The sequence below is a fragment of the Heptranchias perlo genome, chromosome 39, assembly GCF_035084215.1.
Source record: "Heptranchias perlo isolate sHepPer1 chromosome 39, sHepPer1.hap1, whole genome shotgun sequence".
Classification (NCBI taxonomy): Eukaryota; Metazoa; Chordata; class Chondrichthyes; order Hexanchiformes; family Hexanchidae; genus Heptranchias; species Heptranchias perlo.
In genome coordinates, this window is record NC_090363.1 from 7,264,709 (window position 1) to 7,283,732 (window position 19,024).

The 19,024-nt window shown below is 40.7% G+C and overlaps 1 protein-coding gene across 3 annotated transcripts in view; it reads left to right on the forward strand.

Moving 5' to 3' along the window:
• The first annotated feature begins 347 nt into the window (after nucleotides 1–347).
• The window catches only part of ppp1r10 (protein phosphatase 1, regulatory subunit 10), a 31,592-nt gene continuing 12,915 nt past the window's right edge, over nucleotides 348–19,024 (forward strand). The window contains exons 1-10 of one of the 3 annotated variants that reach the window (XM_067973999.1): nucleotides 348–738; nucleotides 8,860–8,978; nucleotides 10,237–10,323; nucleotides 11,705–11,840; nucleotides 12,967–13,018; nucleotides 13,766–13,846; nucleotides 15,578–15,778; nucleotides 16,251–16,356; nucleotides 17,563–17,672; nucleotides 18,426–18,526. In XM_067973999.1, the coding sequence (XP_067830100.1) occupies nucleotides 8,872–8,978; nucleotides 10,237–10,323; nucleotides 11,705–11,840; nucleotides 12,967–13,018; nucleotides 13,766–13,846; nucleotides 15,578–15,778; nucleotides 16,251–16,356; nucleotides 17,563–17,672; nucleotides 18,426–18,526 (981 nt within the window). In that variant the 5' untranslated portion in view covers nucleotides 348–738; nucleotides 8,860–8,871. Of the gene's footprint in view, nucleotides 739–846; nucleotides 1,084–1,697; nucleotides 1,717–8,859; nucleotides 8,979–10,236; nucleotides 10,324–11,704; nucleotides 11,841–12,966; nucleotides 13,019–13,765; nucleotides 13,847–15,577; nucleotides 15,779–16,250; nucleotides 16,357–17,562; nucleotides 17,673–18,425; nucleotides 18,527–19,024 lie in introns of those variants that run through there. The other 2 variants (XM_067974000.1, XM_067974001.1) reach the window with 2 other exon arrangements.

Sequence of the window (19,024 nt, forward strand, 5' to 3'; positions counted from 1 at the left end):
AATATAAAACTAAAGGAACAGACGTCGACGACATAAAATTTTAACAAAAAGGGAGAGAAAATATTTTGAGGAGTTGCTAAGCAGCCAATCAGGTTCAAATCCTAACGGCCCGCCCCGCCCCCTCTGTGACGTCCGCATCCTGAGTATAAAAGCTCAGACGCATGCAGCAGCGCCATTCCAGCGTTTGGTTTGAGGTATGTGAGGAGGAGGGTTAGAGCTTCTGGTTGAAAAAAAAATTTTATTTTTTAAAAAAAAAGTTTAATTTATTTTCATTGACGTTTATATCTATAAAAAAAAAATCAACAAAAATTTATTTTTAAGTCGTGTTTGTTTTCTTAAACTTGTTTTTCTATTCTTTTTCTCCAGGTCTTTTTTTTTGGTGAAGACGACGGGGGGAAGACTTGACTCTCTCGTGTGTGTTGTGTGTGTGTGAGGATAAAAAAAACAGCCGCACCTCAAAATTCCTTTCATGTGGTTTTGATCAACTTGGGACACTTATTTCTGTTCATTATTTTTTTTATTTTTTCCAAAATTTTTTTTTTTTTTACAATTCTTGCGAAAAGGAGAAAATCAGGAAAGAGAAAAAATTATACTTTAAACTACTTACCCATAAGCTCTTTTTTTAAAAAAAAGAATTCTTACCAAAAAAAAGTCATGAAAATCTCTTTAACAAAAAAATTGTCAACATTGTGTTGTGTTTGCACATAAAAGCTCGAGGCGCTGAAGGAGAGTTTGATAGTAAGTTTCGCTTTTTGGCAAAAAAAAAGGAAAATTACTTGGAGGGGAGTGGGGGGGGGTGATTTATCTTTTATAAATATATAGATGGTTTTTTTTTTAAATAGGGTAAACTGTTTTTATGAGCCAGCGAAGATGGGCAAAAGTAGAATTGCAAACCATGAGCTCACACACACAAAAGTATATAAGTTAAGAAAAGTGGTAATAAAAGCTTTTTTTTTTGTTGGGTGTGTGTGTGTGAGACCAGAAAAAGGGAAAACTATATTACTAAAAAAAAAACAATGTGATGAGCGAATAAAAGGAGGACGTGCAATCTGTAAATAAAGATTGCTGGAAATAATTCTCCAGGTAACAGGGAATTTGCAGCAGGCTGTTTGGTTTGGTTTTTTTGCTCTTTAAGATGGCGGCTGTTGGTCGTCTTTGGTTTTAGCTCTTAAGATGGCGGCGGCTGCTCGTCGTCTGTTTGGTTTTAGCGCTTAAGATGGCGGCTGCTCGTCTCGCTTGTGTATATATAAAAAAAAATGTTTTCCTCCTTCATTCGAAACGCCACAAGGACAGAGCCAGAGCGAGGCTGGATGACATCAGCGCTGACTCCACCGAGGTGACGTAACCTTCAGCACCCAGCCCCCTCCCCCTCCCCCATCCTCCCTCTCTCTCTCCAGCCAACTTTTAGAATGGACTCCCAGTGGATTTTTTTTTATCGAGGAGAGAGAGGGGGGTGCAAAGCTGTTTCTTATTCCCCCCCCCCCCCTCAATGGAAACTGCCCCTCGCCCACTTACCCCCCTCCCCCACCCAAATGTGGAATAGATCAGATGCTGGGTTTTTTTTTTAAAATACATGTGTTGGAAAATAATTGTTTTTTTTTTCCTCCCCATCTTCAAGGAATCTTTTACGTTATGCCCAGTTTACTCGGTTCATTATATTTGTGCTTTAAGGGCTTGATTGATACCTGATTTGTGGGCAACAGTCTCCTTGATGAGGTATCTTTTCTAAAAGAAACCATTTGTGAATGTAAAGGGTTTATTCGCAATGGGGGGGGGGGAAGTATTATGGTTTGTTGGGTATCAATCAACTTCTTGGGTAATTTTAATCAAATTGATTTTATGAATGTCATGGAAAAAGTACCTGTAACCATGTTACCACTGGGCCGTAGGTAAATGGATTTCAGGCCATAACTTAATGATCACTCTCTTCCATAATAGGTGCATAATTCTTTGCAGGGAGCATCTTAAAGTGGAAAGCGATTAACTTTTCATATAGGATTTAAGCGCCATGCCTGCACGGTTTTGTACTGTTTAGTTCCCAGCAAAATAGGGCTGATGAATAGGGGGAGGTGAAGCTAAAACATCCTGCACTTTAAAAACTCATCACAGGGACAGCCACATGCAAACTGGTAAGCAAACCTTTCTGACGTTAATTACATTTCACGACTTCATTGCTGTCTTGAACGAGTGTAATGTTTGCCATTCTGCAGATCCATAGTGAAATATTCAAAACATGCATGCAAAAAGGCTTGTCGACATTGTTCCAGTGGGATACACCGTTTCACGGTCAATTTTCATGCCTAAATTATCCATTGGTCGCCACATTCCATATGGCGGTCGAATAATTTAGGAAGTATATTTGAATTTCAAATCCGGATAAACTTCTAAATTTTACATTTTATTAACACAGCGATTTTCTCAACATCTTGAGTAGCGGCTGAGTTTTTATAGCAATTGCAAATTATTTTGATGTGACGGTTATACTTTAAATTGATCTGAAATGGGTTGAGCGCCCTGCGGGTCACCGCCAACGTACGCGCAGCACTGCCTGCCTTTTGCAATGTAAACTCTACACGATTAATCGAGGTTAAGTTCAATTTTTAACTCGGACCTTTTTTTCTCTTCCCCCATAGTGTATTAAGGAATGACGTCAGTGTCCCTTGGCCGTGGGACAAATTCCCTCTGCTCCTTTCTCTTCCCCCTCCCCCTCCCAATTTCACACTGATTCTGAAAGCGGTCACGGGTACTGCAGATTCAGTTGGAAGGGCAGTGTAAACACATTTTGATTTCTAATGCGAAGATGGTATTCGTAGCCGGTATTAGCTCTGGGTAGAGTAGCAATCAGTCGTGCTAATGCTTTATATAAAGGGAGGTAGGTCAAGAATTTAGCATTTATTGCGGTTTTGGAGGTAAGAACTTCTCAGACTAAACATGCAGTTTGGTAAAACAACTTCTCTAAGTATCTTACTGACATCTTAAGCTCTGCACATACAGCCATCTATATTTAATTGAGTAACTTCTGCCTAGTTCCCATTATTTCTGGCCCAGTGGTAACATGTTCAGTGATACTTGCACTTAATGCATTTAAGTGAAGATTTCTCGGGTTAATCTAAATGTTAAATTAGACCTTTGTATACATGTAGGATTCCACTGTACTGATGTACTATAATGCATTTTACTGGGTGGGTATGGGATGCAACAATGTATGTAACCATATATAAACTGGTTTCTTGTTGCAACACTGGCAATGTACACATAGCAGGTACAGTGCCATTTTTACAGGTCAGTCTCTCTGCCAACTGGCTGCTATACTTGATCTGTCTGTGCCGTATGTTACAGGAAACCAGTGCTTGATCCTTCACAATGAATGTGCTATTGAAATCATAAACTGGTCCCTGATCAGTGTTTCTGCATTTGGGTGACATGGTCATTTCGGAGGAATGATGGTCTTAAGTTGTGCTCTTAAGGAGCCAGAGTTTAGTACTACTAGGATAATTGAATCCACTAATTTGAGCACTAAAACACATCCTATAATAAAGCCAAAGGTAGGTGTCATGTGAGCCACGTAGCTGTTTGAGCACAAGCATTTGTCCCAACTAAACAGTATCTCCCTTGTGAATAGCCATTCAAAATCTGCAACTCACCATCTTGTCTGAAATAATCGATGCATTCAATTTGCCAACACTCCCTCTAACTGCAATAGCATGAGGGAGGAGTGTATCTAGCTAACCTAATTGCCCTTTTTTGATGCTCCAAATAATACTTTAAATTCAAGTATTTAGTAGTGCAGTGGTATGGTGCCTGTGTTTGGTACCAGTTTCTGTATGGGAACACTATCCAAACAATCTGCTGTGTGCTGAAGCAAGTGTTACTGCCTGTGACTGGCTGAGCAGGTTACTGCAGGTACTGGCCAGCTTTTGGGGTAATGTAAATGCCAGGCTACAATGGGAGCAGTGATGGACTTAACTGGGGGCTTTCTCTCTACTTGGGTTTTGTACTTTGTGCAGGTTACTCATGTAATTTGCCTTGTAAAGCTTGTGGCTTTATTGCTGAGGCAGGCTATAAGGCCTTGCACCTTTTTGTTTGCTTTCTAAATGCAGTTTATTTTCTTCAAAGAAAAAACTGCTGCCTGGCTATCATTGGAAGCTTTAGGCAATTAATACTTTGGGCAAGTTCTTCTGCTTTCTAGTGGGGGTGGGGGGAAGAATGGGTTTTATAGATGTAGGCTTGTAATAGTCATGTAAATTAATTGCACAATTGTTGCAAAAATCTTGTTTAACCATTTCAGTTTTTTGTTTTAACTTGGGATAATTAACCTGTTTCTGTATTTAGCTGTTCTGCCAGTTAAGATTTAGCAGCATGCTGCAGTTTACCCTCCATTCCCTGAAAGATTTGCTATAGGTTTCCATATTATAATGCATTTCAATTTGTCTTTAATCAAATAACTGTAGATGAAGCTTAACCCCTTCAGTACTGATGCTTGTCTTTCATAACACACAACAGAACCATTCCTTAGCCTTCTGTACATTTGTGGATTAGTGCAACTAATGGGATAAGTCAATGAATTCAGAAGTATAATTTGGGAATCAAATTCTGCAATGTAGTAACTTTGACCTGTTCGTGACAATTTAAAATGGATTTGTTACTGAACTACTTTCAAGGGTTAAAAGTAATATGTAAAAGTTTTAGAATTAGTTGCTGAAAATGGTTAATTCACTCTTGAGCTATATAATGCAGCACAGTATTCCTAGACCTGCTTACTGTGCCAGGAGTGCCCAAAATGAGCCTGCACTCTGCAGGTTATTTCTGGCCCTTTTTTACTGACGTGTCCAATTTGAATTTTGTGTCTGAAGTTTAGGAGACGTTCACTCTTGGGATTTGGGGGAGGGGTGCACGGAGGGCGGGCAAGTTTATTGATGCTCTTGCCCCTTTTCCAAACACCAAGGTATCAATCTGTTACTGTGAAAATTAATGGCAACATTAATGAGGCCTACAAATCAACCTGTAGTTTGTCAAACTCCTAACTAACAGCTCCAGAGTGCTTGGATCAATTAATACTGGCCTACTAGTACCATCATGTGCCTAACATCACCACAATTCATTGGGGTTACTGGTATGTATACTCTAAACAAGCAACATTTGTGCAAATAAATCTGCAGTTACCAACAGTGTCATGCATGTTGCAATTTCCAGTTATGCAAGCATATCAATAAGCTTGCCCCCTCCCTTACACACTTGCCTCAATGGTGACTCAGTTTGAAATTCATCTTATTCCCAGTAAGTTATCTTTGTTAGAATGATTGCTCTGATTCTTGTAGATAGAGCAGTATAACTTAGAAGTTACTTAACTGGTCAAAATAAATTCAGGAAGCTGCACAAGCAGCTGTTATGGAGCAGTGTTTGACAATATCACAGGCATCAAGGCTAAATGTTCATTTCTACTGAAAGGCAAGTGCATTTTTTTTTAAATTGACAGGCACATGGAAATAGAAAACATTGGCCGTTAGTTATTTTGAAACCAATTAATGTGGATCTATAGGTGGTGTAGCAGTTAAGGTGTTGCTAAAAATGAAGTTTTTGAGCTCCCAAAGGTGTTTACACTGAGGCCAGTGGGACAAATGTCTAGAGCCCATCTATATGGAGAGAGGACTCATGTTGCAATATTGTCAACTCCAATAGTGATGGCTTCAGATTTTCCTATGTGCTTAATATTTTTACTGAAGACCACATTTTTTTGCAGGATATTGCATTTGGAACACAGCATTAAAATCTATTTTGTATGCCCAATTTGTGTTATGGTTTCCCATTGTGAATGCAAAGGTGGCATAAGCTTCAGGTCTTGAATGACTTTGTCCTCTGCCCCTTTGTGTGGGCATAATCGAAGGATAGTTATGCTGCTACTTTGCACTGGCATGTCAGCATGAGTGGTTGGGTTCCCAAATGACTCCAGAACACTGAAGCCATTGTGCCTGGCCCCTTTGGGGAGGAGGGTTTATGCGTCACTGGCCTAGGATGATTTTATAAAATGATCAGGTGTTCTGTTTGACTCCCTGAGCACTTTATAAACTTACTGCATGTTCTGAAAAAGCAAACTGCCATGTAATTTAAAACATTTAAATTACTGGTTGGGTATTTGAGATCTTTGTAAGCAAAAGCAGAGCTTTTCCTTGGAAGCAATGCAATTTGTAGTATAGTATGGGTGTTTGTGCTGGACACTTACAGTTGTTGCTCTAAACTGTTTTAGTGCAGTTTAGCTTGCAAAGTTAGCAATGCAGTGCCATGGAGAACAGAAGGTGCCTTATGAACTGCTTCAATAATTCATAAAGCATTTATTTCATGCCATGAGCTGATTTTTTAACAATCTCTACCATGTGTCTATATTGGTATATAACTATTCATCCAAACCAACACTTAACAAAGTTGAGCACCAGTGTCCCGTCAGTGGATATGATAAATCAAAAACTTTTCAATTTTTAATTGTATCTTTTCCCCTTCCCCTTTTTATAGTCTCCCAGACCATGGACTTTGGCTGAGCATGTGGCTGGAAATCTGCACAACTGACTCCTGTATACTCAGCTGGTAGTGGATGCTGAATTGGGCACCTTCACCTATTCCCATTCCCTTGCTATCTGTTCTCGCTCTGTGCCTGGCCTGCTGGGGGAGAGGAGTCACCAAGATCTGCAACTCGGTCTGCAGGGAGCCAGATTACAGAACACCTGCAGAGCCTGAGCCTGGAACCAGACTGGTGCTGTGGCACAGGGTGGCATCAGGCCATGGCACCTGACTACATTTCCCTCAGTAGCCTTTCATATTGCTTTTCATTTAGCAAGATGACTAATACCTACACTCAACCATTTATTTAAACTGTGCTCCACCCACTTTGTTGCACAACATACCATTGAGTGATTACAGGAGCACTTTAAAACTTCTGACTATCTTCCTCAGTGACAGCTACTGAATTTGAATGGGTCTTGCCCTCTGCCTGGCATAGACTGAATTTTCTGTTCCATGCAAATAGAAGCATAAACCTAAATTTCAGTTCACTTTACAGTAACTAGCCTCATCAACACTGCCTGTAGATTAAATGGCCCTCATTGTGGCAGTTTCTACAACTAGTGTACAGTAGTGCTAGCTGTTCCTCTGATTCACCAAGGTGAGGTTTCCTTGGGTGGACAGCGAATAGGGTGCCCTACATGTTTGTAAGGCAGGCCCATGTCACTTTCTAAGCTTGCTCCTTTTCCTCAAATCATTAAAAATAAGCTAAGCAAAAGTACTTTGATCACAATGCTCCAGCTGCCTAGTAAGCTCCTTCATACATACATGCATATATTACAGTGCAGGCTCTATCAGCACTGCTACAATTTTACAGTTTTGAAATAGCTAAAAATGTCCCTGAGCAAAACAGTGGGGCCAGTGTTGTAAAATTCTATTTCACTGATGTAAAAATGCACCATTTGCTGAAATTCTAACAACACAGAAAAAGGCTTGTGTATTTTAAATATTAAAACTGCCTTCTAATCCAAGAGCACTTCACTCATGCTGCAAACTGCATTAATTGTAAGCAATGTTACATGAATCATGCTTGAAACCATCTAACACTGTTACATAGTGGCAACATATGAGTGCCTTCTGATGCAAAATACCTTCACAGTTCTTTACTACTGTGACATTTGTTTAGTTCCAACTGCTACTGTCCTCAAACTAGCCAGAGAGATGATTTATATAACTTTTTTGCAGGAAAGTTCTTTAGTGACATCAGTTATAATTGTTTTATGTACCCTATCTGCCTACTTTTTAAAATTTTAAAACTGATACCTAGGTAGACACCAGGCAGCCATAATTGAGTGAAAGCTAGTAGCTTCTGAATGGAATCTTGGCCTGAACATGCAGAATTAAAATAGTTTGACTTGATGGGTTGTGGCACAGTATGTCCAAACCCAAATCTTGGAAGTTACTGTTCAACATGCCATACAAGAATTTGTTCTTGAATGGAGTGTTGTACCTTTGAGGGGGGAGGATAGAGGAGTTACTTAATAAGTAATAGTTACTTGGATGCTATGCCTCCAATATGCTATAAATAGTTGCATGTGAGCAGTTTAACTGAAATAGCCTAATAAAAGTGAGTATAAGACCAGAAAAAAAGTTGCCTTATATAAGGCAATATTTAGTGCAGAATACATGGCAGTAAGATGATACTGCAAATGTCAGCCAGAGCACAGTTATAGAAGGATTGTGTTCCCCTTGTCTTTGCATGCTTTTCTGACATCAGTTTCAGCTGTGAGGGCCCTGATTTATTGTATCCACCTTAGTTTAAGCCCAGTAACCCAATTAAACTACTAGGTAACACTTGAACTCTGGAATTTGAAATTTGTGGACAAGTCTACTTTAAGCAGTAGACAAAATCTTTATAATGCAAAATTTTATGGCCTATACCTATCCTGGACAAATGCAAGAAAGTATTCATTTTACACTGGGCATGTAGGAAGAGCAGGTTACCTGGACAGGAATTTTGAGTGTTAGTGACCTTTTTTGTGCATTTTATAAGGGCAAATGGTATCAATCAATTTATCAACAAAGTATATTTGTTGCATTTTCGGAACTAGTTTGGTGACTTTATAACATTTGGGGGAATGGATGAATGTGTCATGTAAGACCAGCTAAGGAAATTCCATTCTTCCCCTTGCCAATTTAAATGGCTACAAGTCAACAATGCAGAAAGATAGATCACTGCGCTGTAACTCATTTATTAAATCTAATTTTAAATATAGGCTATAGTCAAATATTGCTCTATAATCGCATATTTGGCCGGAGGGGGAACCAAAAAAAAACTGACATCTTTTCTATTTTTTTTGTTTTAAGGTAATTGATACAATGGGTTCGGGGCCTGTAGATCCAAAAGAACTCCTAATAGGGTTGGACTGCCTCCTTGGTAAAGATGGGGAAATTAAAAGTGGCGATGGTGTCGTTAGAATTTACAGGTAATCCATCACTCTGTTCCATGCAATTGCACACACACAAACTACACGTATCTTCCCCACCCTCTTTGGAAGTTCAGTTAAGTTTCTGAATTGAGCCACATGTGCAGTAGGGTTTGCAGTGCATGATGTATTAATCAAGCAAATGTTCACTCATTCATTAAGCTGTGGAACATGCCACATTCAGCATTTTGTGTGGTAATGTGTTAGGTGCCTTACCCACTCTGTACTTTTTCCATGAAAGGCCATTACCCTTCCAGCTTTTATAATTTCATTAATGGTGTTGAGTGTTTCTGCACATGGAGCACCTTGCTGAAGTTGGGCAGGGGAATGTCGAGGTCCACCCTTTGAGACTTTCTACTATTTTTCCCCTGAAAGTGCTGACTTGTGGGCTTGGGTACTGTTCTCAAGCAGCCATCCTGGTGAGTGTCCACAGGCTATTTGTGACCATGGCTGTTGCAGCTGTTTTTGTATGTACCCAACACGCAACACTGGGTACTATCCAGTGATTCTGGCTGGGTAGTAGCCAAGAGCAGGGGCCCTAGCTGACTTTTTGGAATTTTCCTTAACCTGACGCTAATTGTGCCTAAACTACCACCCTGGCTATGACACAAATGTATAGAGCAGGAATTGTAGCTAGCTTTGCCTTTATTAAAAGTTTTATATAGGGTGCTTCGGTTTATTTTTCCTGTAAAATGAAATCCAATCCGATCTAAACCCTTACCACCCCACCCCCCCGTTTGAAATGTTCTTTCTATCCTGGAAGTCAATGAAATGACAAGAGCTGTACCCAACTGGTATTCCCTATTACAATTTTCTTGAACTGCATTGTTCAGTCCTATTAAAAAAAATCATAGATGTAATTTTAACCTAACTCACCAAGCGGGAATCCCACAGGGTCAGGTGGGACACTGGTTTTACACTACGCCAAATATTACTCATTGACTTCAATGGAGAGTAAAATCAGGTGCGGTGTAAATCCAGCGTTGCACCCGATCCCGTCAGTTTCCCGATGGGCAGGTTAGGTAAAAATTGCCCGTGTGTCTACATTGATTCTCTAGCAGTCTAGCTGCTATGTTTGACTGTACCAAAGATGTGCATTATGTTTGAGTTGTGTTTTACAGTGAACTTTTCCAGTCTGTCCATCTCTTAAACAAACTTTCTCATTTGACCAATGCTTATTCAGAGTGTATCTGGACACATGACCTCAACTTCCAGTCTAAAGGGTGTTACTAATTCCCTTCACTGCTTTTATTTTCAGGTTGATGAAGGATTCAAAAAAGCTAGTAAGCAGGTGTATGTATTTGAACATCCTGCTACAGACCAGGTCGGAGGAGATCCTGAATCAGTAAGGCCAATAGTTTCTAACTTACCGTCATTAACTGAGTCAGTGTTATGTTTGTCACTCGGCTTATTTAGTGTGTACCAAGAGCGGCACTCTAAATATTGTGCCCATTTGCTTTTTGTGATACAGGTATGGGAGTAGGCCATTCAGCCTCTCGAGCCTGTTGCGCCATTCAATTAGATCATTGGCTGATCTGTATCTTAACTCCATCTACCTGCCTTGATTCCATAACCCTTAATACCTTTAATAAAAATCTATCAATCTCAGTTTTGAAATTTTCAATTGACCCCCAACCTTAACAGCTCTGATTACTTTCCCCTCCATTAGTACTTTACAGTGGTGCTGTATGGCTCAAAATTAGGCCCATTGGTTTATTGTGGAAGTTATCACTCAGCCCTTTTAGGAACCTGCATTTTCACCATTTTATTCAGAATTGTGGTACTTGGGCAGCAAATTGCACTTTATGTGATAAGAGTCGAAATTCACAGGATTTGTTCTGGGTTTCGGTTCTGTGCCAAATCCATTCGGCTTACTTTAGGCGGAACCCCCAAGTTTGGTTCCAGAGTTCTGTTTGCTGACTTCCCAGTTAATGCACCCAGCCTTTTGCTTCTGAAATCCTAGTGACTGCACTGAGATTTGAATAGATGGAGCCTGGAAGGGAGCTGGTCTATGTTGCCTCTAGGTGTATGTAGGTTGCTGATATTTCGTAAAAATAACCATGCTTGCTGCCTGTGAGCTAATGGACTGTCAGCATAGTTGGGACACAAGTTGCTATGAAAATCCCTGTATAGGGCAAGCTGTCAGTAGCTCTCGTACAAATGAGTAGTAAGGGTTAAAATGGGTTACGGTATTGACCTGTTGGGGTATCGCAGTTCTTTCCTGCATAAAACTTTGTTAGGAATAGGTTTTTTTTAAATGAAAATATTAAGATTGAAAATGCATAGCCAGGTCATCTCAATCAGGTTGTGGGTTCAGGAACTACCCCGGCATTTAAGTGTGTAGTCTTGGTCGACACTTCCGATGCATTACTGAGAGTACTATATCATTGGAAGACCTGTGATTTGGATGAAACTTTAAATGTAGTGCCATTGTCCAGTTCAAATGGTTGTTAAACCCTAATTAGAAAATGACAGGTTCTGCTCTAAAAAGATGAAATTAAATGGACCTTTTTCATTATAACCTATCTTGAAAGGTACCACCTAAAATGCAAACCTATTTTTCTCAGTTGCTCACTGACTTGCTATGTATTGCCACTACTTTCCATTTCAGTTGGCAATCTGTGAATTGTAGTCTGTGCAACGTAATGTGTCATGGATGTATGAATAACTTGCAATGTGTGAATTGTTAGAGCTTGGTGCCATATGTATTTATTTCCTTCTTGAAGGTTCATTGGCATTGGCGGTTATAAACTGCTGAATAACTGGCTGACCTATTCCAAAACTACAAACAACGGGCCATTGTTACAACAGATTCTGCTGGCACTGCAGCTGTTGCCACTTACTGTGGACCATCTAAAACAAGTAAGTAAAACGCTGAACAAATGAACCAGTGTCTATTGCCAAGGGTGAGACAACTGTATGGATAGTACTTGCCTTCAGTGACTAAGTCCTTGGTGTGGTGAACATTAGATTAAGATTTGTGTCCTTTGCAACATTTCTAAATTAGACACTAAACTGTGGACTAGAGACATGAAAAATACTCTAGCCTGAAGCATGAGATTCATGGACATTTTTTTTCCCCACCGCTGAGCATGTGGAGTGAATTTCAACCAAAAGTAGTTGGCACTACACTCTCAACTCTTGGATTTAGATTATTATCTGGCTAGGAATAGAATAGAAGGTTGTAAAGATAAATTTAACATAGATGCATAAATATTTCATGGAGCACTAAGGCTAATCAAAGCATAGTAACATCTGGAGGAACTTCCGTTATGGCTTCTTGTGTTTGTTGGTTTTCCTGAGAAGGTTTAAGGAAGAAGTAATACAAATTTCACATGGTATATTGGATGGGGTAGGCTTGATGGGACAAATGGCTTGTTCCTATTCCGCACTTGATGTTATGACACCATTTTGCGTCATGAGAGCCATGATTTCATGCTTTTGCTGCACTTCACTAGTGCTTGCTACATTATATATATTTTTTTGCTTTTAATAAGCTGGGGTATCTACTGGTATCCAAAAACTTGTATGCTGAATATTATTTCATTCACTATGTATCTAATTGACACCCTGTTGTAAAATATTTTGTTGAAGTGTGCAATGATTTTTATTTCCTGTCTTCCCCATCCTACCCAACAATATATTTTCTCTCTGCTAAAGGTTGTCACTCTTGCTAGGGTTCCACCAATCTCCTTTGTGTGGTCGTCTTGTGTACACCTAGCAGACTGTTTTGGTCATGGAGGACATCACAGCTGCGCTAGATTTTGTCCTCACTTGATATTCATGCTTGCACTTTCCAGTCACTGAATAGCCATCTGTAGTGGCAACTGTGGCTGAGTTTTTTTCTTGGGGTGAGGGAGGGAAGAGTGTAGGAATAGTGCACCTTTACATAGGTATTTGGGGGAAGAGGGGGTTCCAGAGAGCAGAGTTAATATTAAATCTGACTGGCAAGTTCGTCTGTTTTAACCTGGGCCTCTTTCAATTCCAGAATAACACAGCCAAGCTAGTGAAACAGATAAGCAAGAGCTTTGATGACGAAGGTAAGATGTAATTCATGCTACTTGTATCAAGTTTAAAGAACTGCATTGCTCTAGACCGCCAATAATCCCACCTTCTCGTAGCTGTTGGGTGTATAACGAGGGCACACATAGGTTTCAGAGAGTTCTTTATACCACCGTTTGAAGAAATAACATGGTTTTCTTGTATTTTGAGCTGCTGCCTTAAGTAATTTCAATTTGTCTTTTGCTGCCCAATTCCTTGTCTGTTTTTTGATTCAAAATAGTTTTCATTTGTATACTTCCGATTCTGATTTTAATAAGTTTCTTCCCCCTCTTTCCCCCCCCCCCCCCCCCCCACTTCCCAAAGTTAGTAAGTGTCAATGGACTGGGCATCTCAGGCAAGCCTGATTCTGCCCTCACCTAACATCTATACCTGCACTTTCCAAAGGGGTTGATACATAGTGGATGGAAGTGGAACCCTGACTAATTTTCCATTCTCCAGCTTAGTTTTTAGTGACCCAACCATTTACTTTTGAAACACAACTTTTTTTTTCCAAAGTGTTGCATTTGTAGCGGAATTGCTATTAGCTGCCTGTGCCATTTAGGTGTAAATAGTGTCAAGTCAGCATTGCGTGTCCTGAAACAGCTGTTGCCCAGCTGCAATTTTCTGTAGTACACCCGAGGGGTCTCAGTGCCCCTTGAACATGGGTGGGGCTACAGTGCCTCCTGAGTGTATTGGTGTAGTTTACATGTGCTGAATAGCTCTAATTTCTTATGATTTTGTTTCAGAGATCAGGAATTTGGCACAAGTTTTGGTCAACCACTGGATGACTGTAATTCGTTCCCAGAGTTCAGGTCCTGGCATGCTAGGTACTGTTCGATTATTTGTGTTTATATTTAAAATGGTGTTTGATCTGTATTGGTTGCCAGAATTCAAATACCTGATATAACATGTCTTCCGTGATGAAATGGATGTTACTAATGCTTTTATCAGTAGTCAAACTATCTTCACTGTTCAGAATCCAAAAAAAAAATTATCACCCAAACCCCTAAAGGCATTGCATTGTTTCAGGGTACAGTCCTGAGGATTCAAGCTACCTTCCAGTGCCTTGAAACCCTGTTTTACTATAGCGGTATCGCAGCCAGTCTTTGCTTCATCAAATGTCCCCACATTGGTGGTCACTGGATGATTATTGGGAGCAAGATTTTTTACATGAAATAATAAAATGCACTTCCTAGGCCTAGCAGCAGTGAAGCCAATGGTGTAAAACTCCAAAATTGTTCCAGCTGATAAAATTAACCCTGCACAGCCCAGGGGTCGAATCTGGATATAGAGGCACTGGAGAAGGTGCATAAAAGATTTACAAGGATGATACCAGAGCTGAGAGGTTATAACTATCCAGAAAGGCTGAACAGGTTGAGGCTGTTTTCTCTAATAAGGAGAAGACCGAGGGGTGACCCGATAGAGGTCTTTAAAATTCTGTAAGGATTTGATAGGGTAGATGCAGAGAAGCTGTTTCCACTTGTGGGGGAGGCCAAAACTAGGGGTCATAAATAGAAGATAGTCACTAATAAATCCAATAGGGAGTTCAGGAGAGACTTCACCTAGAGAGTGGTTAGAATGTGGGACCCGCTACCACGTGGAATAGTTGAGGCAAATTGTTTAGATGAATTTAAGGGGGAGCTGGATAAACACGAGGGAACTAATTGATGCTAGTAAAGTTAGTTAAAGAGGAGTGGGAGGAGGCTCGTGTGGAGCATTAATACTGGCACAGGTCTGTTTCTGTGCTGTACATTCTATGTAATCTCCGTAGCTAGTTCCCACACTGGGCAGTACTCCTACCAGCTGTGACATTGGGGACTCCACAGCTCTGTGCTCATACACTCCTTTCCAAGGACAAGAGTGTTACACCTCGCAATACACATGTATCATTCTGTCTCTAAGGCACAGTCTAATTGCTGTTACATAAACTTTCAGTTTATATTAACGTAATATTTAAACGTTCAATATTCAGGCTGCACATCAACGTTTGGCTTAAGTGTGATGGGTGGGTCGATTAAGAGGCTGCAGACATTCTGCCTCTGGCATTTTCTGTTCCTGGAGTTTTTGGTGCAGTCCAAATGTTGCCATGTTTTTACTTTTTAAGCATGGTAAATTTGAGTGTGACACTTAGTATGACAAATGCTAAAAAGATGCTACATGTACTGTTTTTACCAGATTAAATATATATATTTGTACCAATATATGTAATGGAGAATGTGTAACTTCTGAGATTTGCCTATAAAGTAGCTTGTGATGGTCACTGGTAAATGAAAGATGGAGACATTTGACAGCTGCCTGTTACATCCCCTCTTTTGTGGGAGGTGTTTAGGTTTCACATGCTAATATGCACGAGTAAGTTTATGTTCAGAAAGGCAAAACTGCTACTTTTGCACACGCAGTAACTGGTGTAAATTACTATGGGTCATTTGCTTCGTGACTAAAAGGAAGGTTGATTTGGGCACTGGAAATGTTTATATTCAGTCTAATGGTAAATCCTATAACCTTTGTAAGTAAATAGCTTGATAGACCAATTTTTTGGCTTTTTTTAAAATCTGAAGATAAACAGCCAGAGAAGAAGAGGCGGAAAGATGAAAAGAAGGAGGAAGGCAAGATTCGAGCGCCAGTCTCTGAACGAGTCCCAGAGCCCAAATCGGACCTCAGAGTGGAAATGAAGCAGGAGGAAACGCTGGAGAAAAAACGAGAGAAGCCCAAATCATTACGTACAACAGCACCCAGTCATGCCAAGTTCAGGTCAACAGGTGGGTATCACAGTGATGGTGTTTATAATGCATGAACCTCCAGTAAAACAGTATCACTGTCCTAGCCTGGAGAAACTTGTTGCAGATATGGATTTTCTACTTCTTTGAGAATCCTTCTTTCCCTCTTACCACTGTTGCTTGATTATTTACTCTCTCTGACTCAGTCCCATGCCAGGCATTGTACTTATTTACATTTGGCATGATACATGTTTTAAAAATAGTTTATGTCAGAACTTTAATGTGCTTAATCTTTAATGTGTCCTGAGATACTGGAATCTTTTGATGATTGTGGGCTTAGTGAGCAGTGAGAAGCCATCACCTACCTGTGCAAATGGGAAGTATTCTGATGTATTGCAGAGGCCAGCCTTTTGTGAGTTGGCCTGTTTTACAGAGGGTTACTGCTGTCAACTGGTAACACATCCCACTTCTGTTCACCATAATGTGATGCTACGTTCTTCCTGACTCTTTGTAGGCCTGGAGATGGAAATGCCAGTTCCCGTTCCGCCAAAAAAGACTACCCCTGCTCCGATAATTTCTGACAAGTACAACATCAAGCCAGCGCCTCTGAAGAGACCGAGGTAAGATCCCTATGTAATGAATGGTATCATCTCGTATCACTAGAGGCAGCAGTGTGGTGGGGTATAGCACAGTAACCTTGGTATGCAATAAAATACTGTTCAGGGAGTTGTATGTGCATGCGAGTAAAAGATGCAGCAACAACTGATGCTTGAGTGTGACTGTTCTAGTGCTCATGTGAATACTGGCTTAATACTGGGACAGGCTGGATGGATCAGTAGATTTTTTTTTCTGTCCGTCAATTTTGTATGTTTGTATGCGTTTATCATAATGACAGAATGGAGGCCATTCAGCCCATTGTGCCAGTACCTACTCCCCACGAGAGCTATCAATCCTAATCCATTTTCTAGTCCTTTTTCCTTACATCTCAATATTTTTTCATTGTTTCTCCAATTGCCTTAAGTTCTGATTACTACAAACGGCAACAGCTGTGGAGGCAGTGTGTTCCTAATCCTAATCATTGATCAGATTTCACTTACTTCATTTATTACTAATCCTGAATTTATCCAGTGAAGTTTTTTTTGTTGGCTGACCTGCAGTGCAGCTTCCAATGCTGCTCTGGCTTTAGGTGTGTAAGGAAACCACTTTACCATACTCCTTGTTCCTCGTAGGGAAATCCCTAGTCTTCATCCAGCCGCCCTAAGTTAGAAAGATGGGAAGAACTTGTATTTATACAGCGCCTTTCACAACCTCAGGATGCTCCAGAGTATGTTACAGCCAATGATGTACTTTTGAAGTGTATTCAGTGTTGTAATGTAGGAAACACAGCAGCCAATTTGTGCCAAGCATGTTCCCACAAACAGCAATCAGATAATCTGTAATGTTGATTGAGGGATAACTGTTGGCCAGGACACCGGGGAGAACTCCCCTGCTCTTCAGAATAGTGCTATAGGATCTTTTACATCCACCTGAGAAGGCAGACTGGGCCTCGGTTTAACATATCAGCGCAGCGATCTCTCAGTACTGCACCGAAGTGTCAGCCTAGATTATGTGCTCACGTCTCTGGAGTGAGGCCTGAACCTACAACCTTCTGACTCCAAGGCGAGAGTGCTACTCACTGAGCCACGGCTACACTACATCTTGTAGTTGATCTTGTAGCTGTAGTTTTCATTCCTTGCTGTCCCCAGACTGTTGATCTGCTTGTTTTACTAGTAACCTAGAACTCCCCCCATGACCGATAATCAGTGTCTTTTTTTTTTGTTTCCTAGCACTTCTCTAACGAGTAGCGCTGCACCACAAGTGGAGAAGAAGTACAAACCGCTAAATATGACTCTCAACACTACCAAGGAAATCAAAGTGAAAATCATTCCTCCCCAGCGTGAGTAAGACCAGATTGGAATTCAGCACCTGCGATTTTTATTTTCTGAACACGTGTGGGCTGCTTGTTGAGGACACAATTCTGTGAGCACTGAGTGCGCCCTAGTAACTTGCCTGAGTCATGTTTCAGGTCAGACGACATATCAGCAGGATTCCACGCAATCCTACCGTCCCTTAGCATCCACATGTGCGCATAATGTCCAGTACGAGTTGCTGGATAGTGATTAGCAATGAGAGCTTTGGTTAACTTCTCTTGTTCCCACCTCCTCCTCCACCACCACCCCTGCCTCCCACCTCAGTATGTTGGGGATGAGGAGCTGATGCTCTAGAAGCCCCAGTTGGGAATAGCTAACTCAGCACAGACAAGAGACTGGCCCTGGGGCCTTTCTTGTTTGTGTGTGTGTGTGTGTGGCTTGGATGGCACATACCTGAAGGGCAGTGTTCCATTACAAGCAGAACAGGCTCATCGGGCTGAATGGCCTACTCTTCCTATTGCACATGGCACCTGCTACTTTATTTCGGTGTGTTTTGTCTGAGCCCACGCTATTGATGCCCACGGCCTTTGTATGTGCGTGTGCAAAAATCAAGGAACACATGAAAAACCACGATGCTGCATTTGCCCAGAAGTGTGTGGTGAGAGTTGGCTGTCCTGCACTCCAGTTCCACCTTGGCCAGGAATGAACAACTTTACAATCTGTGCATGCTGCTATTGGTGGTTCAGCTGAATCCTTACATTTCACTCTTGTTTCTGCAGCTATTGAAAGCACTGACTTTCTGGAGGCACTCAACTCTGCTCCAGTACACGGGCTAAAAATCAAGAAGAAGAAGAAGATCACGTCGCCAACCAGTATCAAGGTAATAAGTGACAGGAGTGTGGGCTCTGTCTACTTTTGAACTAATGAAGTACGGTTGTCCTTGAGGCTGCACAAGTGATCAGTAAAAGAGCTCTTGGTAGGGCTTTCAGGAATAATGTTTTTGACTGGGGTCGGTGGAATGGGGGATGTTTATCTAATTTTTTTTAAAGGAATTCTAAATCTTTTTTGAAAGGGGTTATTTTTAAAAGTTCTATTACTGAAATTGACTATTTTAATAAATAACTCTACAATCATAATTGTTAAGAAAGTTACACTTGTTCTCTTTTAGAAAAGAGGGGACTTTGAGCTGATGTAGTTTAAGATTGTGAAAGTAAACTTGAACAGATATATGAGACAGCTTATTCACTGGTGAAGGATTAGTGCACCACAGCGCACAAATGAAGTAAGAGAAGTCAGGTGCAGTAATTGCTACTCAAAGGTTAAAAGTTAGAGAATATGTTACCAGGAGCACAATTTAATTGGGTGTTGAGAGGCATTT